This window comes from Vombatus ursinus, unplaced genomic scaffold (assembly GCF_900497805.2).
Source record: "Vombatus ursinus unplaced genomic scaffold, bare-nosed wombat genome assembly UNPS02015135.1, whole genome shotgun sequence".
Classification (NCBI taxonomy): Eukaryota; Metazoa; Chordata; class Mammalia; order Diprotodontia; family Vombatidae; genus Vombatus; species Vombatus ursinus.
Window position 1 is genome coordinate 17,780 of NW_020954913.1, and position 24,734 is coordinate 42,513.

At 39.5% G+C, this 24,734-nt stretch overlaps 1 protein-coding gene and 1 pseudogene across 1 annotated transcript in view; both read left to right on the top strand.

The window, feature by feature from the left end:
• The first annotated feature begins 1,231 nt into the window (after window positions 1–1,231).
• Window positions 1,232–3,475, top strand: LOC114031324 (annotated as a pseudogene).
• A 3,141-nt stretch (window positions 3,476–6,616) lies between these two features.
• The window catches only part of LOC114031325 (butyrophilin subfamily 3 member A1-like), a 31,217-nt gene continuing 13,099 nt past the window's right edge, over window positions 6,617–24,734 (top strand). The window contains exons 1-5 of the mRNA XM_027846384.1: window positions 6,617–6,976; window positions 13,841–13,915; window positions 16,018–16,365; window positions 19,674–19,955; window positions 22,002–22,115. Of these exons, the coding sequence (XP_027702185.1) occupies window positions 6,910–6,976; window positions 13,841–13,915; window positions 16,018–16,365; window positions 19,674–19,955; window positions 22,002–22,115 (886 nt within the window). The 5' untranslated portion in view covers window positions 6,617–6,909. The remainder of the gene's footprint in view (window positions 6,977–13,840; window positions 13,916–16,017; window positions 16,366–19,673; window positions 19,956–22,001; window positions 22,116–24,734) is intronic.

Here is a 24,734-nt window from a genome sequence, read left to right on the forward strand (position 1 = left end):
CTCTTTCATCTATCTCCCATAATGAAATGGCCCTTCTTCTTCCTAAGGCCAGCCTTTCTGCATGTACAAATCATCCATTCCATCTCACCTTCTCCAGCAGATTGCCAACTTGCCATCCCAACTATCATCACTACTGAGTCACTTTTCTTCAGTCTCTCCCTGTCTATTGGCTACTTCTCTGTTGTCTACAATTATACCCACAAGTCTCCTTAACTTTCACAACCCCTCACTTATTCCACACAGTGCTGCCAGCCCTTCTCCCACTTTTCTACTGCCTTTTGTGGCTAAACTCCAAGAGAAGGGCATCTGCAATAGATGCCTCTACTTCTACTCTGCTCACTTTCTTCTTAATTCTTTAAAGTCTAGCTTCTGACCTCATTATTCAACCAAAACTGCTCTTTCCGGAGTTACCAATGATGTAATCGCTAACACAGGATGGCTTTTTCTCAGTTCTCATACTTTTGGGGGACATGAGATGTGGCTAAGTGGTGGAATGCATACAGCCTTGGACTTGGAACCAGGGAGAGCTGAGTTCAAATATGATCCCAGGTGAATATTAGTTGTGTGACCCTGGGCAAGTTGCTTAACTTCTGAAGCCTCAGTTTCCTCATCTGTAAAATGGAGATGATAATAGCACCTACCTCTCGAAGTTTTTGTAAGGATCAAATGAGATAATATTGGTACATTGCTTAGCACAGTGCCTGGCGTGTAGTATGCAATTAAAAAATGCTTGTTAAAACAACAACAACAAAATTAACCTCTCTGCAACCTTTGATGCTGTTGATCACTTTCTTCTCCCTTCTTTCTAGGTTTTCGTGATACTACTCTCCCGAGCTTTTTCTCCCTTTCTGCTTATTCTCGTATTTCTTTGTTAGATCTCCATCTAGCTTACATCTGCTAACTGTGGGGATGCCATGGCCTTCTGTGCTGGATCCATTCTCCCTCTATATTGTTTCAAATGATGATCTCATCAGCTGTTATGGATTCGAGGATGACTTCTATGCTGAGGAGACTCACATCTACTTACCCACCCTTCACCTCTCTACTGACCCTCCAACTGCCTATTGTCCTGTAGACATCTAAAACTCAACATGTCTAAAATTCATTGCCTTTCCCACCAAGTCACTCACTTTCAAATTCCCTATTGCTCTTGCACACACATTCACTCCCTCACGCTTCTCCCCACAAGCACTTCCTAAAGCACAAAACATGCCAATTTAAGAAACTTCACGTGGAGGTGTTGTGCTGTGGGGAAGAGGGAGAGGGAGCTTTTGGAGCCTGGGAGAGTGATTTTCACCTGTATCAGGTGGAGATCCCCAGGGAGAAGCAGCTTTTGCTATGTCTGACCAGGAAGCAAAGCCTTCTGCTGAGGACTTGGGGGGAAAGACAGAAGAAAATGCATTAAAATCAAAGCCATTGAGCTGGACAGCTGTGAAATTCACTTCAAGGTGAAAATGACAATACATGTCAAGAAACTCAAAGAATCATACCGTCAAATACAGGATGTGCTACTGAATTCACTCATTTCTTTTTGAAGGTCAGAGAATTGCTAATTAATCATACTCCAAAAGACCTAGGCATGGAAGAAGATGTGGATGAAGTTTATTGGGAAGAGATGGGGTCACTCAGCAGTTTCCATCATGTAATTTTTTTCCTTTTCCCTTGGTTCTTTTTTATTTTTAAACAATAGTTCTTTTGTAATATTGTATTTGACACTGAGTTGAAACTGGCACCCTAGCTCTGGAAGTCTTACTTTCAAAGTCTGCTATTTTGAATTCTAGTGCTCCTCCCACATTATCATTTGTTTTCATCATGCTGAACTCTTTTGATCAAGCCGTAGTCCCTTCCTACTTCTCTACCATCCTTTTTGAAATATGTGTATGTGCATGCATACCACATTCTCTAGGACTCCACATTGCAGCCTTGAAGGTGATGAGATCTGCCAGCACCAGTGTGCTAGATGACTTTTCCATTGACCCTGAAGTCCTGGGATGTTATTACTTCCCTCCTGGACTATAACTCTCAGTGAGCAGTGGAAATATTTCAGAGGACTGAACTGTGGGAAAATGGTGTTTCTTTCATCTGAAGCTACTTTTTAATGAATCTGATGGCCTGGGCCAGAAGAAAAATATCAGGTTGGAAATGGAGATGATAGATCAGGTTACAATCACGACTAACTTCACTGAAGAGACAAACCATGTTAGGATTCTAAATTTTGTCAGAAGAACACAAAAAACCTATCAATTTTCCATTTGCAATTAATAAAGGTATTGCTGCAGAAATGTATATAGCAGACCACTAATATCGTTTGACTTTATTGTATTTTTTGGCCTGGGGCATGGGTTTTAAATGGATATTATTTGTGCCAGTTTCTTTAAAAAAAAAAACAAAATATTTGTAAAAAAAGAAAAAAAAAGCACAAAAAAAAATCCTCAACTATCATCCCAAGAATGAAATCCAGATTTCTAATCTAATCATTTAAAACTCTTCACGATCTGGATGAGGGCTACCTTTCCATGCTTATTTCATTTCACTCTCCTTTCAACACTGGGGGTAAGTAGCACTGAATCATTTACATGTTTTTCTGTTCCTCCTCATTTGTGAGTTTGGCGATACCATGAAGAGACAAGACCTACATGGGGTACCATTTTGGGAGACTTTGGGCAGCCAGGGGGTTAGCATCGGGGTATTAGGTGGACCCTGTGGGTCTGGGATTTATTGTCTGGCAGATGGTAGGAAATAGTACAGAAAAGGAAGGAGAGGTGAGAAAAGACAAGCTCCATTGATCTCAAAAGTGTTCATGGTCAGGGTCTGTGTATACATCTGCACATGAGGGTGAGTGTGGCAAATTCTCGAGAACATGCTTCTAGATACTATAGTCCTTCTAGATACTATAGTCCTTCTAGACACTATAGTCCTTCTAGATACTATAGTCCTTCTAGATACTATAGTCCTTCTAGACACTATAGTCCTTCTAGATACTATAGTCCTTCTAGATACTATAGTCTAATGTTCTTTCTCTGCTTTCCTTTGCTTTAATATTTTTTCTTGCTTAAGGCCTACTCTCTAGTCTGAGAATTTTTCTGTCTGTCCAAAAACATTAGCGGCATGGCCTTCTCTTCACCCTGCGGTTTTGAATTTCTGAAACTGATTTGAGTATGAACAACAGCAGTGTCTGACTGCCTTTTTCATTTCCCTGCTGCTCATTTCTTTCTTTGTGGCTTTCCCTGTCTGTTTTACCTTCTTCAACTGCTTGTCTCTCTTGACTCCCTCTTTCTCTCTTTGCGCTGCTAACTGAAGTCAGGCATTCAAACAGTCTTGTCTACTAGAAGAGTTTGCTGTGTTTCTATCATAGAAAGACCCATCAGTGGGGAGGCCAGGTGAGAGGCCGGGCCCCAGCTGGGGTTTCACTTTGGATGTCAGTCTTGAAATGGACCTGGCAGAAGAACAGGAGCTACTTATATACAGACTGTAAGAGCAGAGATATTTACAGAGTGGATGCTTCATGTAGGCCCGCCAAAGGGCAGCAGAACACTCCAGCCAATAAATTATTTTTTGATTGAAAGCTTATTTGAATGTCTTATTATCAAATACCATGAAGTATAATTGTTGTTAGTCCTTCGTTCTTCTTCTTTTTTTTTTTGGTGAGGCGACTGGGGTTAAGTGACTTGCTTAAGGTCACATAGTAAGTGTTAAGTGTCTGAGGTTGGATTTGAACTCAGGTCTTCTTGACTCCAAGGTCAGAGCTCTATTCACTGTGCCATCTAGCTGCCCCATAGTCCTTCGTTCTTGAAAAGGCCCATGACATCAAGGAGGTGATGCCATGACATGCAAGTGAATTGGATTTAAGGGAGGGAGGGCTGTACAAAGTCACCAGCCTCCCTTTCTCCTCTGGAGCCATCTGGGTCCAGTGGGAAGCCCAGGATTCAGTGGGAGACCTTGGCCTTTTTAAGCTAAGGTCTTTCTGAGTTCTCACTTTGAGAGCACCATGGAGTATAGCAGTGGGGGCATCAAAGAGGGGCAGGTTCACTTAGCTATCACAACAGCTTGGTTTGTATGGAGTCCTCCTGGTTGGACAAGTTTCTTGCTTAACCCCAGAGTGGAGAATTTGGGGCCAAAGGGTCACTGTGAAACTGTTGAGATATAATTAGCTGTATATCATTGCTAATCTTCATTAAGTGATGCATTTCCTCTGGTGAGTATACTGAATTTCTCCCTCAAAACCCCAGCGTTTCTTATACAAATGAAATTTCAGGTCAAGTAAAAAAAAATTACATATATATATCCCTACATATGAAATGTATACATGTACGTATAGGGCATGTGTATATATGCATAAATACACGAAACACACATACACAATAGAATGAACACATGCATATGTTTATCTATATGTATATGTATACATATATGCAAATTTCTCATATCTAAATGTATGTAGACATATATGTAAGTATAGACATATACAGGTATATAGACATATATATATATAAATGTATACAGACATATATTTGCATACATATGTGTACACACACACACACATATACATGCACTTTGGAATTCTTATTTTTCATTTAGTAGCTTCTGAATTTCCCCATCATTTTCATCAAACCAGTCTTGATGTTTGTGAACGTTCTGACCCAGATGAGCAAATGCAGTACTGTACACCAGATCTCTGAAGGTTGCCCACTCCTTTTCTCCCTCATTGTTACCAACTGTGTACGGGCTCAACTTTCCCTCCAAATTAGAAACAAACTGTTTCTACTCAGAGAAGCACTCTAATCTGTTGACACTAATTCTTCTGGTAGTCATTTTGCCTTGGGACCATGGCTTTTGTTGAATGTGAATATTTACCTTAGAGAGGATAAGTCTATGATCCGTCCAGCACTCTGGGCCACACATTGCCTTCATTAGTCTCATATCCAGTCTGTCTTTTCTCCTTACAATCACACAGTCTATTAGATGCCAATGTTTGCTGCGAAAGTGCATTCATGAAGTTTTATTATGTTCAGGTAAACTGATGAGATTTTGGTGATGAGAAGGTCATGAGATGCACAAGTCTTCAGTAGTAAGTGACCATTGCTGTTGCTGTTTCCAACTCCATTTCTCCCAAGGACTCCCTTCCATGTCTGGTGGTCTGAGCTTACTCTAGCATTAAAGTTTCCCAGAATTATAAGTTTGTCCTCCTTTGACCCATTGATGACAGTATACCAGCACCACGGCAGGAAACTGAATCGCTTCCATTTGAATTGTCTTAGGAAGATTCTGAAGATCACTGGGCTAGATAAGATACCTGACCCAGAGGTCATTTCTTGAGCTAAACTGCCAAGCATTCAAACTCTACTGCATTGAGTGCAACAACGATGGTCTGTCTGGCTACTGTGTTCAAATGCCAACTGTGTACTCGCCTAAAAGATTATTTTATCGAGAACTAGGGTGGTCAGAAGAGGTGATACAAGGACACTCTCAAGGTCTCTCTTAATAATTTTGGAATTGGGGGTAGCTAGGTGGTGCAGTGGATAGAGCACTGGCCCTGGATTCAGGAGTACCTGAGTTCAAATCTGGCCTCAGACACATAACACTTACTAGCTGTGTGACCCTGGGCAAGTCACTTAATCTCATTGCCTAGCCAAACCAAAACAAAACAAAAAATACTTTGGAATTGATTGTGTGACATGGGAGTCACTGGCACAGTACTATCCAACATGGTGTGCCCTCATCAGAAAAGATCCTGTGCCTTATGAGCAAAGCAGAATTAAAGTAGCTCAAAAGAAACACAGGACACGCAAATTTTGAGAATCCACCCCAAATGTTCACATGGACTATTTGTGCCCGACCTGTGGTAGAGCATTCTGAGCTCATATCGGTCAGATCAGCCATAGTCTGACACATTGTAACTTAATTCTAATATAGTGATGTCATTTTGGTACTCTGAGAATGAAGGACAACAACCATACACACACACACACACACACACACACACACACACAGATATGCATTGAGGGGAATAATGTCTAAGATAACAACCAAAGACATGGGAGTCAAGTTGTTAACTCCTTTAGATGTCAGAAAGAGGCCTTCATATTTAACCCCAGAGTTTATAGGGATCCATTGGAGGTTGATGGGCCATGGACTGACGTGGTTGGACTTGTGCTTCAGGAATTCTAAAAATCCATGATCTCTGACGTTGGCTAAGTAGAGAATTCACAGAATGGATTTTTCTCCTGACAGAAGATAACTCCAGCCCAGGGAAGGAAAGCACATAAGCATTTAGTAAATATCTACCATGTACCAGGAACTTTATAAAAATCCCATTTGATCCTCATAACAACCCTGGGAGGTAGGTGTTCTTATTGTCCCCATTTTACATTTGAGGAAATTGAGAATGAGAGAGACAAAAATGACTTGCTCAGGGTCACACAACTGGTAAGTGTCTAAGATCAAATTTGAACTCAGGCCTTCCTGACTCCAGTGCTCTACCCACCATACCACTTAGCATTCCACTTAGTCAAGTCTGTTACAGTAACTATTATGAGTATTCTGTCACATGAGAGGCTCAGTTACCAGGAAGGCTATAGTTGAACTGTTTCACTTTCATTTCCCAATGGGTCAGATGACAGTTTTAGAAAACAGGCTTTTCAAGCCCTGAAAGTGGCTCTTTTGGAAGGTATGGTGGTATTTGTGACCCAGGCATCCTGGGTAGCTCTGTGACCTCGTTATTATAAGCATGGAGATGTTTTCAGAGACAGATGAGAAGACCCTAGATTAGAAACTGGAAAAGATGTCAGAGCTCTTCAGAGTAACTCCTTTGTTGAAATGAAAGGAAGTCCAGAGTGGTTCAGTGACTGGTCCAAAGTCCCACTGGCAGCAACTGGCTAAGCTGGAATTCTAAAGGTGGAACTGCCCAAGATGATTTCTCTCTCTCCTAGGGAAGTGGCCCTTATTGTCCTTTTCCAGCTCCCCTGGCTCCTCTCAGGTAGGTGGGACCTTGGTAATGAGCCCCTGATCTCTTTGCTGCCTTCTTCTGGGAAGGATTTCCTTGAATCTGGGCCTCTTTGACTTTCTTTTTCTCGGCATCTTCTTTATCTCCCTTTCCTGGTGTGGTGGAATGTTTCAGATCAGAGGATATTGGGAAGAATTGGGTTTGGTCACATTTCCAATTTAGATTTCAATCTTACTAGTCTCTCAGGACCCAGGTAAGATTCCATGGCATGTATGAAGCTGCCCCAACAATGGAACCTCAAAGTGACCTTTCTCTGCTTTCACTCATTGCATTATTGGTCTGTCTTATTTGTTTTATCTTCAGGGGTGCTGCGTCTCGGATCAATGAACCCTGATTTCTCCTGCTTAACCTTTCAATCTGGTTCAAAATCATCTCAAATCATACCCTCAAGGGGGAAAACTTGTCATTAAAAAAAAACAACTTGTTTCCCTCTCTATTTCCTGGGTTTTAAAAAGTACATTTTTAAATGAGTTTTCTTTATAGCACAGTCATTTGAATATATTCTCTCACCATGTCCACACATGGAGATGTGATGTAAGTGGGGGATATGAAGTTGATGATAGGTCACCCCAAATTGGGTCATGGGGTCTAACAAGGTAGAGTGACTTTGCAAAGTCTCTGTCCTTGAAACTGGACCATCTATGGAGATTTTGTGGCCACTGGGGTTGTGATGTCTACTGTGAAGAGATCACTCATGAAATGAAGGTGTGAACTTCATCTAAAACTTGAAATTTACCAATGACTGGACACAACCATCTGCCTCCGTCCCTTAAATGCTGGTGCCCTTTTTCTACAATTCCTTGTACATACAGCACCAGGCAGTCAGTAGGTGAACTTCCCCTAAAGAGAACTAGATTGGGAAATTTCAGAAACTTTTGGGCTTCTGAACCCTCCAAGTCCCTCTGCCTCTTTGGTGTCCCCCCTCATAGTGAATGTTCCACAGTGTACTCTGTACCAGACAGCATCTCCTAATCTCTGTTGATCATTCCAATATAACACCTGTAGGTAAAATCATGTTTCTCCTTCATGGTCCCCAATAATCTTTTCTTTCTCCTTTTATGCTTTATGATGCCTCATTACCTACAAAAGCCTGCCCATCTTTTCCACCTTTTAGAATTGCTCTCTGTCATTTTTTAATCCACTGCCTCCTATTCTCTTAAACTTGTCCTTCTCTTTAGGATTTGTTTTAACTTGGTGAAGGATGGGTTGAAATTGGGAGATATTTGGGTCAGGGAAAGCAAAGAGGCTATTGTAGGAGTTCAGACGATGAAGGCCTGAACTAAGATGGTGGCTGATCTGATAAAGAGAAAGGGACATATGCAGGAGATGTTGTGGCAATTGAAACAAGATTTCAAAACAAACTAGATATATAGTGTGCACGAGAGAGAAGAGTCAGAGATAATACTGAAGTTTCACCATTCTTTGATTATAAGGATGATATAGTGCCTTCAATAATAATAAGAAAATTTGGAAGAGGGGTGAGTTTTAAGGAGAAATATGATGAGTTTAGCTTTGGACATGTTGAGATTGAAGTGCTTACAGTATATCTAGTTTAAAATTCCTAATAGGCAAATTGTTATTTTGGACTAGAATTGGATATTCAGTCATATATGTGTGTATATATAGACATATAAATTTGTATATGTATACACACACATTTATGTAATATGAATGCAGATGATAATTAAATCTATTGACACTAAAGAGATCACAGTGAGAGCGTACAGAGAAAAGAGAAGAAGACACAGAACCGAGACTTGGAGAACACACGCAGTTAATAGGCATGGAATTGATGATGATCTAGCAGAGAAGATTGGGAAACATAATTCATCAGAATGCTAAAAGGAGACATAAGACAGAGAAGTAGTGAAAACTCAGGAATTACGGGTAGATATGTGTCCAACGTGGCAGAGAGGTCTAGCAGGATGAGAATTAGGAAGAAGCCATTAGATTTGTCCATGAAAAAAACAGGTCATTGGTAATTTTGGAAAGATTCTAGAGAGAGAGGAAGTAGAGATACTATCTATAGCATTTTTCAAGGAACTTGGTTGAAATATTTAGGAAAGATAGAGGATGGTAGCTAGAGGTATGTTAGGATCATGTGAAGGTTTTAAGAGTTGGGGATACTTTGGTGTGTTTGTAAGGGCATAACCAGTAGAGAAGGAGAGATTGAAAATGCCAGGGTGATGATATTGGGAGAAATCTGCTAGAAAAGATGAGAGGGATTGGGCTTAAGAGTACATGGGAAAAGGCTGGTTTTGGTAAGGAGAAAGACCACCTCTTCTTCAGAGAGTGGAGCAAAGAAAGAGAGGATATAAGATTATGTCAAGGGGTTGTGAGATGAGGAGGGAGGAAAAAGAGAAAATTCATAGTTAATGACTTTTATTTTCTTAGAAAAGTATTAGGTGAGGTCTTCAGTTGGAGTGGTGGTGGTGGTGCTATGGGAGCCTTAAAGAGAGAAGAGAAGGTTTCAGACAGCCATTGTAGTCAGTGGAATAGTGTTACAATTAAAGAGAAAGGTTTTCTTTTTGATCAGGAATCAGAAAAAAGACCCCTCTTTCTACTGTTTTTTTTTTTCTACTACCTTTCAGCTTCTCAAAATAAACTAAATGTCTCCTATTTCCTAATTTGGGTAACATGATAGATATAGAATGATGTCCCTTTGAATTTGGAGGTGGGGCCCAAATATAAGTACTTTTCACCTTAGAAGAAACCCTGCACTTCTAGTTTCATGGTAGGGAGAAAGGAAGGAAGTTTAATCTTGAAATTTAAAGGCCAGTTCTTGACCAGGATTAATTTTGAAAGGCCATGATTCATTGCTTTTTTACAAATTTAAAACAATATCACCACCAATATCAGGTTGCCCCAGCCCTTAAAGCCACCAAAGAGTGCTGGGTCAAGAGCTTGTCCGATACCATGATGCAATAGCTCTTTGATGCCTGAGATCAAAAGGCCTGTAAGATGGTATGGGCCTTTTCATTCCTGCAGACTACATTAAGATAGATAATAGGCTCCAGTCTGGACACCATTTTGGCCACATTCGCTGTAAGTGTTTCTCTATTTGATGGTTTTACGTATCACATTCAAAGATGAACCCAGGTCAAATGATTTCCTAAGATCATCTCTATTTGAAACCTGTTAGAGACAAGAACCTTGTCTTCTAAGTAAGAAGATGTCATTCCTGATATGAGATGGAGATGTTCTTAAACAACAAAAATGTTTAGTGGTCCTAGCAACACTACTAAACAGCAAATGAGTAGGAATCCAGAGTTAGGGTCTGACAAGGCATGAGGCTGGCTAATCAGGGGGTTGAGATAGAATGGCACACTCCACTTTCTGGAATGAGTCCAATTCTAAACTACCTCAATAACTTGTTGACCTGGGATGTGGCCAAGTTTCCTTGGTCTTTTTAAACATGATTTTTATGCAACGTATTTCCTTTCCAAGGACTTTGTGCACTCACTGCTTGATTGTTTGGCCATCTGATTACTGATTTTATGTGGTGTGACTTAATTCAGTAAATCAATCAATCCCCTTACCCGCATGTTATTGTGAAGATTCCTTTAATGTATTGGGCAGACCATATGGCTGCCAAGGTCACTCCCAACCCGCAAAATCTCTAAGCTTGTCCTCCTGTGAGCGCTGACAGTTCAAGAGAGCAGAGATTCTCTCATTTAAATTTTGGGTTCTCTCTGCCGCGAGAGTATATATTACCAAGGATTCTGCACATAGTACATTCTTTTAAAAAATGTACTGATATCTTTAGTTTTTATGTTGATATTGCCTTCATATCTTCTGTTTTTACATCTTAGCATTTCTTTTTCTCCCATTCCCATAGTGCTATCCATAAAACAAAGGACATTTTTTTAATGACAAAAAAAGCAGAGAAATAAATCAGCCAAAGTGATCAATAAATTGAAAGACCTTGAAAATACATACAATGTTTCCCACTTGTGGACCACCCATTTCTGGACAGGAGAGGGAGGAATTGTTTTTTCATATCTCTTTTTTGGGACCATGCCTGTTTTTTTATAATTTTGCAACAGTTACTTTTGACTACTGTGTGGTGATTGTTCTTTCTGTGGACTCTGTTGTAATCTGTGTATATTATTTTCTTCATTCTGTTTACTTTACTCTCCATCAGTTCATGTAGGTCTTTCCATACTTCTCTTTTTTTCAGCACAGTCATATACTATTATATTCATGTGTCATCATTTTTTTTTCAGTCATTTCCCACTTGATGGGGTTTCTATAGCAGGTTCTTAATAAATATTTGTTAATGGAATCATTGATTAATCTACTGGCCATTTTGTCTTAATCTTGTAGAGTTTAATTTTTAAAAGTCAATTACTTTTCATTCTTCATTTCATAATTGGCATTGGTTTATTTCCAATGCAATCAAACAATAGTTACCTTCAAAAAACTGGCTATATCTACATACCATTGAATAACTACCTTAAACACGTGGTAGTATTGCTGATGAAGTTTGTTTCACTTTCCAGATTCAACTTTGATTTCTCAAAAGAACACAGCTTGTGATTATAGTTCACATCTACAAGGTCAACACAGTTATTTAATTGGGTGGTTTGCCTTATCAGGATTAAGCTATTGGTATGGTGAAGTAAAAAATCTCCTTAATTTTCCATACATTCTTTAAAAAAAACTTTCCTAAAACCAAGAAATGTAATAAATAAAGGGAATAGCCTTGTAGATAGAACAAATTTTAAAGACATAAATTCATTGGTAGAATTTGGTGCTCTTTTCACAAATTCTTGACTGTTTTCCAACTTTCCTTAATCCAATTTTGGTTATATCTCAGACTTGGTTCCCTGATTCCTTTTCTTGTAGTTAAGACCTCTCTCGGTTGGTCTGTATTTCTGTGCCTTCAGCTTTAAGTCGACCTGTACTCAAAATTTCTTCTGGCTTCTCATATGTAGAAGATTTTTTTTTTTAATGACAACAACCTGCAGTTTACTCACTCGCTCAATCTGCTTGAGCCAATGAGAAAGGAATGACTTTACTTTCTTCTACTAACCTGATAATCATTGCATCCTGTTAATCAGCAAAGGTTAGGCAGAGTTAGGATTTGTCTGGCCAGGTAACTGGGAGAATCTGGGACCTATATGTTTACCTATCAGGAAGTTAAGGCATGATCTCTGATTCTGTTCCATCCTTTCATTTCATGGCTCAAATAAGCCCAAAAATAATACCATGGAAAGAGGGTCTTGTTCAAGATACAAGTTAATCCTTTGGGAGCTAGGTAGAATAGTAAATAGAGCACTGGACTTGGAGTAAAGAAGACATGAGTTCAAATCCTGTCTCAGATGCTTAATAGTTGAAAAAATGACCCTGGGCAAATCACCCTTAGTTTTCTCTTCTGCAAAATGGGCATAGTTATAGCACCTTCATCACTGTGGGGCTGTTAAGATGAAATGAGCTAATATATGTGAAATGCTTTATACACCTTGATGTCTATAAAAATTCTAGCTATTACTGTGGGGGTCTTTTATTGTCACCCCCAATAAAAAAACCAGTTATTCCTCATAAAACTCTCTAGCTGTAATCACTAGGTTAGTTAAATTTAAAATCAATAAATTTCTAATTTATTTATCTTTTAGGTACTTAGGGTTAAGTGACTTGCCCAGGGTCACACAGCTAGTAAGTGTCAAGTGTTTGGTCTGAGGTCAGATTTGAACTCAGGTCCTCCTGACTTCAGGGCCAGTGCTCTATCCACTGTGCCACCTAGCTACCCCCTAGAATTTTTAATTTAAGCAGCTGAGATTACACCCATTAAAGTATTACTTTTACAGACTTGCCTCTGGTTCGACCATTAGGTTTCAAAACAAATGTTTCATTTATCCATTTTTATTAATGCCTTTGGTTTTTATGTCACTTGCATTTGCTAATATATCCCTATATTCTCCAGTCCTAAACCATGAAAGTTTCCCTTATGACAGAGAGAAAATAGCTGTTTCATTCATTCAAAACCTTTGTTCATTCCTGTCTATCTGACTCTTCATGACTCCATTTGAGGTTTTCTTGGCAAAGATACTGGAGTGGTTTGCCATTTCCTTCTCCAGAGGAGGAAACTGAGGCAAACGGGGTTAAGTGACTTACCCAGGGTCACACAGTTAGTAAGTGTCTGAGGCTGGTTTTGAACTCAAGTCTTCCTGATTCCAGGCCAGGTACTCTATTCATGGTGCCACCTAACTGCTGCTTAAAAAACCAGTCAACACATAATATCTAACATTTGTATAGCACAGGTTTTCAAAGTGTTTTACACATATCTCATTTGATCCTCTCAACAACGGGTTGAGGTAGGGACGATTGCTATTATTATTCTCATTTACAGATGAAGAAACTGAGGCACAGAAGTTAAGTGACTTTCTTCAGTTCAGTCAGCAGGTAAGTATATGAGACAAGATTCAAAGTCAGGTTTTCTTGACTCTAACTCTAGCCCTCTCTCCACTATGCTTCTTTGCTATATAATTAAGTATATCTGATAGAACATAAAATATTTCACACCCGTTGTCTCTCACCTCTGTGGTGAAGGCAGCAAAGTTCACTTTTTCTGTTCTTTTCTGGGTCAAAGACAGGGCACTGTCAATACAGAGCTTGATTTCGTTTTATTGTGCTTCCTAATTATGTTGCTGTCATCTGAGTACATTTTGTTCTTGCTCCTACTTTAGTCACTATGCATCAGTTTATATAATTCTTTACGTGTTTCTCCTATTTTCATCATATTTGTTTGTTCTCAACAACTAGAATTTCATTGTATTCATGAACCCCCATTTGCTTTATACTTTCCCAACCCATACTTTGCCTTTTTCCCCCCAGATTTTTTCCACCACAGAAAGTGCTGCTGTGACTCTTTTGGCCAACATGAGACTTCTTTTACTTCTGGATCAAAAGGTACAGACATTTTAGTTATTTTATTAAACATTATTCCGAATTACTTTCCAGAGAGTTGGACCAATTCAATATTTTCTTGAAACCTGTAGCCAACGTTACCTTTTCACATATTTTTAATCTTACTCAATTTGTTTGGTGTCAGGTAAAACCTCAGAATTGTATTGATATACAGTTCTTTCATTATTACTGATTTTTAGCAAACTGTTTATAATTGCCAATTCTTTCAAGAATGATTTGTTATTATCTTTGGCCAATTTTCCATTGGGGAATGGCTTTTAGCCCTATATATTTGTGTTGGTTCCCTATATATTTTGGATAGAAAATGTTTACCAGAGATATTTAATCATTTCCCTTTTCATACTAGCTGCATTAATTTTATTTGTGCAAAAGTTTTTCAATTTCATGTAATATATTACCTACTTAATCTTTAGTGATTTCCTCTATTTCTTATTTGGTTAAGGATCCTTACTTAGCTGAGCTAAATTTGTGAAAGATGACCCCATCTATTCTCTTCTAATTTTTTTTTATGGTAGAATAAGTTATATGGTATAAGATAAAGGCAGACTTTTTTTTTTAAAAAGTTTCATTGTACCTCTTTATTTCCATTTTTAGAGGAAAGTTTTGGTGATGTGTAGGAATAATTTGAATCTCAGAAGAACCTAGCTCACAGAAAATGTGATCTGTTTTCTTAGGGTGCTTGACTAGCTTTGTATTTATACTCAATTTTACTTCTTTTAGTAAATTAACTGGTTCGGTCTGCCAACTGTTCTGACTATTTTTTCCATTGAACTAACAATGACCCGTCAATTCAGTAAAAAAGAATTCATAGCATGTTGTTGATAAAAAAAAACCCCACTGTTAAATTAATGATCTGAAATAAAAAGGAAACCGAGGACAAAGTTACTAAACCATCTATAATTTAATTTGCAACGAGAGCATTTGCATATCAAATTAGATCACCTGACTCTTCAGATGTCAGAGACAAAGAGTGATTTACAAAGCTGATTGTTATAACAGAAAAGAAGAATAAAAAAATTGTTTTGAACATAATTCAATTGGACAAGTCAGGTCACCTGACTATTTAGTTTCTCCCAGCCTTTCTTAATGCTACCCAGAATCATTAATCCTTAATCCCACCTTTCCTTACAGGTGGTATCTTTTGTAAGCAGAAAGTCTACTAGGAAAGAGGAACATGTGGTCAGTAGTTAGCAGTCGCTCCCCATTTTCCTTAGAAGATTTCATTACTCAATTTAGATTCTAGCTCAAGAAAAAAGAAAGGAGCTTATCTGCTAAGGCTGGAGAAAAGAAGTAAACCTCTGGCTGGCCTCTCTCCAGCTTCCTGAGAGGGGAATTTAGCCTCTGGTGAAAGCCCCTTTCTGCCAGAAAGGAAAACCTAGCCTTTCAAAAAGAGTAATCCTATGATTACTTTAATATATTTTACTCTAAATTATCTGCTACTAAATGCTAAAGTCTTCTCAGTCTGTCTCTTCACTAAATCTATAGATAACATGGATTTAAGAAACTATCTATGTTAGTCTGGCTTAGCTGTTAGGGCTAGCTTTTCCTACAGAAGGGAGTTTAATCCTATAATCAAACTAAAAATAAATCGATCCTCAATATTAATTGATTTCCTTTTCATCACCCTTAGTCTGAATTTTTAAGCTCACAGATAATATTCTGTTGGACAAGTGACCTCAAGGCCACAGTTTTTTATCCTGTTTGTCTGGATCCACTTTTCTCTTATCCTTTTTGTTAACTGATATCAATGAGGTTTTGAACTCCCCATCCAGAGAGATCTTTTATTGTGGGGGGGTAGATGATTATCTCTCAGAGACACTATGGAGAGGATAATTGCATGGGATGGGGTGGGGAGGAGTACATTAAATGTCTTTGAAGGTCCTTCCTATGCTAAAGTTTTATTGCTCTTAATGCTTCTGTAATCTTCAAAAGGTGGAGATTGGTCTCTATTGTGTCAAAAGTATTTTCCATATTGAAAAAAAAAACTTTTGACTTAATGCTTTTCTCACACTCTGCTGCTTTTTATCTTGTCCCTATCCTAGTATTAACCCTGGTTTTTCCCTGACTCTGCCTCCATTCTCCAGGGAAGTTCACTGTGTTGGGACCACAGGAGCCAATCACAGCCTCGGTGGGTGGAGAGGCTACATTCCACTGCCACCTCTGTCCCCAGAAGGATGCTGGGGATATGGAGGTGATGTGGTTTCATGAGAAGCACTCAGATCTAATTCATCACTATAAAGATAAGCAGGACCAAATGGAATACCAACTTCCAGAATATAAAGAAAGAACAGAATTCCTTCGAGAGAATATTTCCAGTGGGAATGTGGCCCTGAGGTTGAGCAATATCCATCCATCTGATGAGGGGAAGTATTTGTGTCAATTTAGAAGTTCCATCTATTCTCATGAAGCTGAATTCCAAGTACATGTGGCAGGTGAGTTTGTGGCTGGTGCCCAAGCCTTCACACGGAGGCAACAACTATAGGGAAATTTGCTTCTGGGGAATACAGGCAGCCCTATCCTGCTATAGGGGCAAAACAGGGACATCCAATGTTAAAGGCAATATTGCCTTGTTCCCAGGTTAGACCATCAAAAGGGGAGGGCAATTCAAAGAGGAAGATCCATTTTCTGGAAAGTAATGGTCCATTCCAGTCGGAGACAAATAGTTCAGCTGAAGAAATGGAATGCAATCCGAAGCAAATACTTAAGTTAGATTCACTGAGGTAAGGTTTCTGGGAAGCCACTTGAAGTGAGAATAATGGTCAAATCAGGGTGAATTTCCAGCAGTTATTGAAATGATATTTTGGCTAATGTGCTAAACTGATGGATAATTATGCCCATGGTTTAGGTTAATCAGTTTAAAGATCCTCTGAAGACAAAAACTAAACTAATCCTGTCCTCAAGCAGTTTACATTCTGCAGCAATTATATTGATAAGAAAACATAATTTATATACAAAGTAGAAAATAATTTCAAGGTGAGAGGAATAACATGTCTGGATCTCTGTGTTAGGAAGTGAATTTTGGGAGCTGTGTGGAGGACAAATTGAATGGGGAAGAGATTAGAAGAAGAGAGGTTAATTTGGGGGGGCAAGATGTGATAAGGGCCTGAACCAGGGTAGTGACCATGGGAAGATGGAGAAATGAATGAATGCAAGAGATGTCGTTGAAGTAGAATAAAAAAAATGGTGACTGAATGTGGGTAGAGAGTGAAAGGGAAGAGTAAAGAATGATATAGAGGTTGAGTTTCTAAACTTAATTGACCAGAAAGGGTGTTATTCTTGACAGAAATAGAGAAGTTAGTGATAAGCATGTGTTTGCAGGAAAAGATGAATTCTGATTTGGACATGCTAAGCTTGACATTCCTAAGGGACATCCAGATGGAGATATCTGTAGGTGATGTGGGACAAGTGGTCAGGAGAGAGACAAAGACTGGGAATGTATATGTGGGAGTCCTCTGAACAGAGTGACAACTTAATTCATGGGCACTGATGAAATGTAGTGAGGAGAAGAGAGTGTAGAGAGAGAAGGCCCAGGACAGAGATCTGGGGCACATCCATACCACAGAAGAAGTTACTGAAAAGGAGATTGAGGAGAGGAGGAATACTACAAAGATCCAAGTACTGAAAAAAAAATGGTGTCTGGGAGAATAGGATGGTCAATATCATAAAAAAAATGGGATGAGGACTGAGAAAAAGTCATGAATTTACCAGTATTTGTTGGCAACTCTAAAGAACATTGCTTCAGTTAAATGTGGAGGCCAGAAGTCACATTGCATGGTGTTGAAGGGTCCATGAGGAAGAGGAAGCAAGTACAGATGTCCTGGTGCATGGTTGCAGAAGTGGGGAGAGAAAAAGTAATCTCTTGAAGGAACAGGACTAATGAAGTGAAGTCATGAAGACCACAACTTCCCTCGGTTTCAACTGGGAGGATACAGTTTCAAGCTGCAAAAAGCTTTTACCGGGGAAAGGGGGAAGGGTACAGTATCGTGTCCCTACTTACTCCATTCTATATTATATAGTGCAGCTTCAAACTTCAGGAAACTCATAGACTGTGTGAATGTGGAGATGAGAGGTTGGGAGATTGTCAAATCAAGGCTTTAGGGACTCTGTTGTTATTTGCATAGAGTCATGATGCTTGATAATTCTGTCCATACCTTGGAACAAAATCTGCACAGAAACCTAATTAGGCATAGATAGCCATGTTTTGACTCACTGTCTACTCTTTTCAGTGAACGTACTCACAAATGTGCACAGACATACATGTGTATATATGTCATGGACATTGGAAGGCAACCCTCAAAATATCTAGTTCAACTCTACCGCACAAGAATCTTCTCTCCAATGTCCCTGATAAGTGATCATCTATTCTCCTAAATATTTTCAGAAAAAGAGACACCACTATCAACTGAGGCAGATTGCTCAATTTTTGGACAGCTTGCATTGTTAGAGAACTTTTCTGAAATCTACCTCTATATAACTTCTACCTATTGCTTACGCTTCTGGGGACAAGCACAACAGATCAAAGTACTCTTTAATGGCTCAGCCCTTCTGATGTTTGAAAGCAGTGATCTTAATCCCCCTATGTCTTTTCTTCAGTTTCTTAAAACCATTCTCTTCTTATCACCCTGGACAGTCCTTTAATATACCCCATTTGGTGAAATTTTTTTCTGACATTTACCAAACCAAATGAACCATTTCAGATGGAGTCTCATGGTGCCTTTGCACTGACATCCTTAGAATGTCTTCTCTCCTCCCTTCTCTCTCAGAGAACCCTTTTCTTTTTTCAAGTATCGTCTTCTCAATGGGGCCTGCCCTCCCTTCCAGATTGCATAGTGCTTAACTTCCTGCTCTTTACTCTCAGTTTGTTTATTCATTCATTCATTTGTTTATATATTCATCCATCCATTTACTTATTCAGTCATTCATTTATCTATTTATTTATCTATTTATCTATTTATTTATTTATTGTGTGTGTGTGTGTGCGCGTGTGTATGCTGTCTCTACTAACATGTAAGGTCCTTAAGAGTAAGCATTGTCTCATTTCATTCAGTATATTTGTTTCACCAGTGCCCAGCAGGATAGCTCTCATAGTATCATAGGTGTTTAATAAATATTTGTACATTGATTGACTCAGTGTTTGACTGTTAACTCATATCAGGTTTCCAGTTCACTCAATTCCCTGGCCTTTCTTAAACACAGTGGCCAGTCAGGTGTCCCTGCTTTTGTATTTGTGTAGCTGAGTTTTGGAATTCCAGTAAAGGCCTTTATAGTTAATCATTTCATCTTAGATGTTGCCATTTTTGCCTGCTGGATCCGTTGGCATCTCAATACTGTTACAAAATATTAGCTATATTTGTCATTTGTTTCTCATGCCTTCTCCATTTCTCTGAAATGTCTTTGTCTATGTTTTATTTTTCGGCGTACCTGTTGTCTTCTCCCATCTCTCTTCCAACACATGTTCCTTGAGGACGGGGACTTTAGATGATTTTGGCTTTGTGTCCCTAGCACTTGGTACGGTGCCTGACACAGACCAGGTACCTAATAAGTTCCTATTTAAATTTAAAAATGCTACCTCCCTCATTGGATAAGTATGCTGTATATGATGGTGTAGATATGTGCAGTTTTTCTCATCCTATATTTTCCCATTTGCAACAGTTACAAAATGTACATAAAGTAATAAGATAATTAAAAATCATTGTTTGCATGGAAATGACCTCCAATTTGTTGTGTTTCTCTCTCTTAGGAATTGGCTCAACCCCTCACATACACACCAACATTAAGGAAATGGGGAGGATTTGGCTGACGTGTACATCCACCGGCTGGTATCCAAAGCCTGAGGCGCAGTGGAGGAACATTTATGGGGTGCCCTTATTACCAGTGTCGACGAACATTAAGCAGAAGGACAATGGGTTGTTCTCTGTAGAAATATCGATCGTGGTGTCGTCCAGTTTAAAAGAAACCATCTCTTGTTTCATTTGGAACCCCCTCCTCAAGCAAGAGAAGGAAGCGAAGTTGATTTGGGCAGGTCAGTTCCGTCCCTAAATGCCAGAGCTATCCTTGTGCCCAGAAAGAGCAAAATGTAGACCCTAAAAAGAGAGGGAAAGCCAGACCCCTCCAAACATTTCACACAATCATGGGTCATAATGTTTGGCATTTCACTATCAGGAAATGTAGGATCTTAACGATGGAAGGTGCTCCAGAAATTCTCTGGTCTTAAATGGCAGAATCTGGATTCAGACGTATCTTTAAAATACAAATCCACTTCTCTTTTCAATATATCAGGGTGCCCCTTCCTTTGGCTTCCTACCATTCAAGGGTACTGAGACTTTGGTGCTTTACATTAACATGGAGGCACCCAGGACTGGAGGCCATTCACATTCCCTTATTGCTGTAGGGGAACCGTGTTTGCTGTTCGTCAACTGGCCTAGTCATTTCCAGTGAACCCATAGAAGCAGATTGAACAAGGGCGTATATTCATGTGGCTTCATCTGCTCCCTAAATGCTCCCCACATTTTCTCTTTATTGGTCAAAGTCCCTCTTCTCCTACTGGTGAATTCCTTCTGGGGCCTCTGTTCTGGGGGCAGGGTCAGGCTGGCCATGCTTCATTTACTCTCCTGGTCATGCCAAAATCTTTAAGGATTGTTGAACCACAATTCAGCTGCCCTCTCACCTTGGAACTTTCCTTATCACCTGGGGCCTTCTCTTCTTGTGATATGTTTGCCATACTACATTTCCCCTCACCCCATCCCCTTTCAAGCTTTCCTTTATGTGTCTTCTTTCACCACTAGAATGAAATGGACGTTGTTCTGAAGACGAGAACTGTCTTTTTTTTTGCTTCTATTTCTCTCTTCAGCACTTAGCACAGGGCCTGACATGTGTTGTGGTTGTACAGTTGATTTCCACTCATATCTGACTCTTTGTGACCCAAATGGGAGTTTTCTTGGCAGAGATATTAGAGTGGTTTGCCGTTTCCTTCTCTGGCTCATTTTACAGATGAGGAAACCGAGGTAAAGGAGGTTCAGTGACTTGCCCAGGGTCACACAGCTAATAAGTATCTGAGGTCAGATTTGAACTCAGGAAGATGAGTCTTTCTGACTCCAGGCCTGGCACTCTATCCACTGTGCCACCTGAATGCTTGCTTTTTACCTGTCTGACTAAGGATACAGGCAGGAACAATGTGTCATTCTTTGCCCCTGAACTTCTGAATTGTGGGCTACATAACAATACTTATGCATTGGGAGTATTTACTAACTTGGGGGCAAGAGAGAGTTAGAACATGAGCAGTGCACTGAATTTGGAATCAGGAAGACACAGGTTCAAATCCTGCCTCAGGACTGTGTGACTCTAGGCTAGTCACTTAAATTCTCTGGGCTCCAACTTTCTAATCTGTAGAATAATGGAACCAGACATTCTGAGGTCCTTTCTGGCCCTACAATCTATGATAATTCTACTCCCAGTAATGCTGATTCTGCGAGGCCTCTTATAGGGCATACCTATTTAGTAATAGCCCCTGGAGGAGGGTAGGTGGAATACAAGGGTCATTATACTGTTGAGCACATAAACACAGAGCAGGACAGACACATTCAAGAATCCTAGGCCAGTCCTTCCATCCTGACTCCCTACTAACTCTCCTTCTTTTGACCTTACCTTACCCCAATTCAACAAACATCTCCTTACTTCTTGAACTGGTAATCCTTAGGAAGAAAAAGAGCTAGCTTCAGATCTATTGGTAGTAACTATAGCATCTCTCCCTCTTAACTAGACTTGTTGGAGAGAGCCTCCATTGGCCAAAGCATAGGTGACGTCTTGTGCTAATAGTAATGCAGAGGAGAATAGGGCCTCTGCCTGCACAGGCTCAGGGAGACCCCAGGGCCAGTACTCTGACTAGGGAACCGGAGTACTGTGAAATTAGGATTTCTGGGTTCTAGGTCCACCATACGTGGACCTTGGGTAAAGCTCTAGAACTGCTTGGGCCTCCATTTCCTCATCTGTTAAATTAAGATTTTGCTCTAATCGGTAAGGCCTCTTCAAGCATCAACTGCCTATAACTCTGAGATTTGATTTTTTCCAGATAACTTGCTTCCAGGGACCTCTTCCGGGATAATCCTACTGTTTATCTGTGTATTTATTGCTGGAATCTTCCTATTCTTCACCTATTATGATGACATTCTAAGAAAAGTCAGAGGTAAAGGGGTAAATAGGTGGGTAGGTTGGGATTATTTTACAATACAATGGGACCTAGAGAAGATTATGAACTGTCTGAGTCATTACTTGCAGTTTATTCTTAGTTTGACATTAGGGGGATCAGTTCAGATTATGACAAACCCATTGAAAATCCAATTTGATTCCAAATGGATACCTGTAGGTGGAGTATATTAACCATATCCTACTGGAACTTTCAGATTCAAGCCAGATATTGTTAGGTACAGGCTTCAGATGAAAGATAAGTGTTGGAGTTGAGCTTTGGAGGAAACCTGAGAATCTTAGACAGGAAGAGGGACAGCACGTGTAAAGACACAGAGATGAGAGATAGAACGTCATGCCCAGGGAATGAAAAGAAGGCCAATTTGGCTTCGTGAAAGAGATTGGGATGCAGTAAGCTTGGAAAGATAGGTTGAAACCTGTTTGGTAACACAAAGGCTGATGAATTCATTCCTCCTTATATTTTGCCCAAGTTGTCACAAAATAGACAGTGGATAATAATAACACCTGCTTCATAGGGTCATTGTGAGGATCAAATGAGATAATATGGTTTAAAGTGCTTTGCAAACCTTAAAAACACCACATAAATACTATTATTAAATATCACCATCATTATTATTATGCATTTGTGGTCCCAATAACAAAGTCTAAATATTAATGAGGGAGCATAAGGCACATACTTTTGCACTTAATTATAATTCAGAGCAGAACATTTTATTAAACTATGTGAAAATATACATCTCTCAACACTACTAATCTGTTGATTTTTAAAATAAGATGATAAATGGTTCCTATTAAATTACTTTTTATTTTATTTCTCTTAGCACTAAGAGCCTGGTTGCAAGATTTGTTTGAATAATTCTGGAGATCTTCTGGATCCGGGAGAGTGTTAGGTGTACCTAACACTAACATGAGTACCTGATGTTAATAGCCTTTAGAAGTTCTTTGAGGAGCTATCTTTGGTCCAGCCTGGAAGCCAATTAATTAATTGACACTGATCTAGGCTTGAAGCCTTGTAAAACTTTTTTCATGTATTTTCTCTTTTGAGCCTCACAACAGGACTGTGAGATAGGTGCTAGAGACATTATGATCATTTTCTAGTTGACTTGTCCATGTTCACGCAGCTAATAAGCTAATAAATGTAATCTAAACTTTGGTCTTCTCGGAGTCTGAAGGTTCTTTTCCTTCTTGCCTCTGCTCTGGTGCTTTATACAATTTGGTCAAACTTGCATCTAATTTACCAAAATCCATTCATCATTTCAACCTAATTCGATACACGTTATTCTACCACCCATCTTCATGCCAATGCCTTTGAATAGGTTGTCCCTCCTATGGGAAGTTACTCCACCCTCACGTCACTCTCTCAATTGAAGTCACAGTATTAGATTGTATGGGAAAGATTAGTTGGGGAGATAAAATTAATAAACTGATTAATCAACATTTATTAAGCACCTACTAGGTGATAGGCACTATGTTAGGCATGGAGATACAAAATTACCTTTGGAGATACAAAATTACCTGTCCCAGATGAGTACAGCCAGAGGGAAAAAAAAGAAGTCCAAAATGAGTGCAGCAGGTAGGAAATGAGGAGATGTCTGTACATCTCCCTTCCTTAAGTGGAATTTGAAGAGTTCACGGCTCCTCCCTCCCCCTCCCTCTCAGAGGGGGAGACAGATGATGTCTGAGTAGCAGTCCCTGATTGACTGGATCTTTCAAGGTGATGAGATTTTCCAATAATGAGTTTACTGGGGGCTTGGTGGAGACATCAAAGACGTCCAAAATGGGTGAAGTGATACATTTAATGGGGAATAAGATGAAGAGATAGAATGGAATGGGGAGGGGAGAGTAAAGATTTGCAGGGCCCTAAGCACCTCTTACCTCCTAACTGCAACCAGCCAAGGCCTTCAATGATTTCCTTATAGGCCTAGTACATTCAGTCCTATTGTCTTCTGTTATCTCTAATCCTCAAGGTGATAGATATCATACTATAAACTAATCAGGTAATAATATATAAACACCCATGCATAGTTATATGCTAAATTGGTTAGTGTAGATTATAATTGCAGGGAAATACAGATCAGGGTGAGGTCAGTTGAGTCAGAGTCCAGAATATTAGACTGTGAGTCTTTAGACTTGGGAGGTTTTCATAGGCCATCTGTTTTCTCCCATGCCCCAAATGATAATATCCACAATATCTTTGACCACTGGCTATTTAATTTCTGCTTGTAGAATGCAGCGTTGGGGAGTTTATTGCCTTCTGAGGTAGATAAATGCTTCCAAGTTTTGCGCACTCACAGAATCACAATATGTGTAAATTGAAAGAAACACCTGATATCATTCAGTCCAATTGGCACTCGGAAAGGATACCTTCTGTAAGAGACTTGATTGAGTCTTTGTTAGAAGGCCTCCCATAATGTAGACTAAAGGCTGCTGAAGGCAGCTCATTCTACTTTGGGCCGAGCTCCCTTCAGGGGGCTTGAGGTTTCCTTGAATAAAATATTAAGGAGAAAAAAAGATTTGCATAATGTGATGCCAATTGAAGAAAGCAAAAGCAAGGGAGAAATATATACAATAAACAACAGTGTAAATATAGCTGAGACTG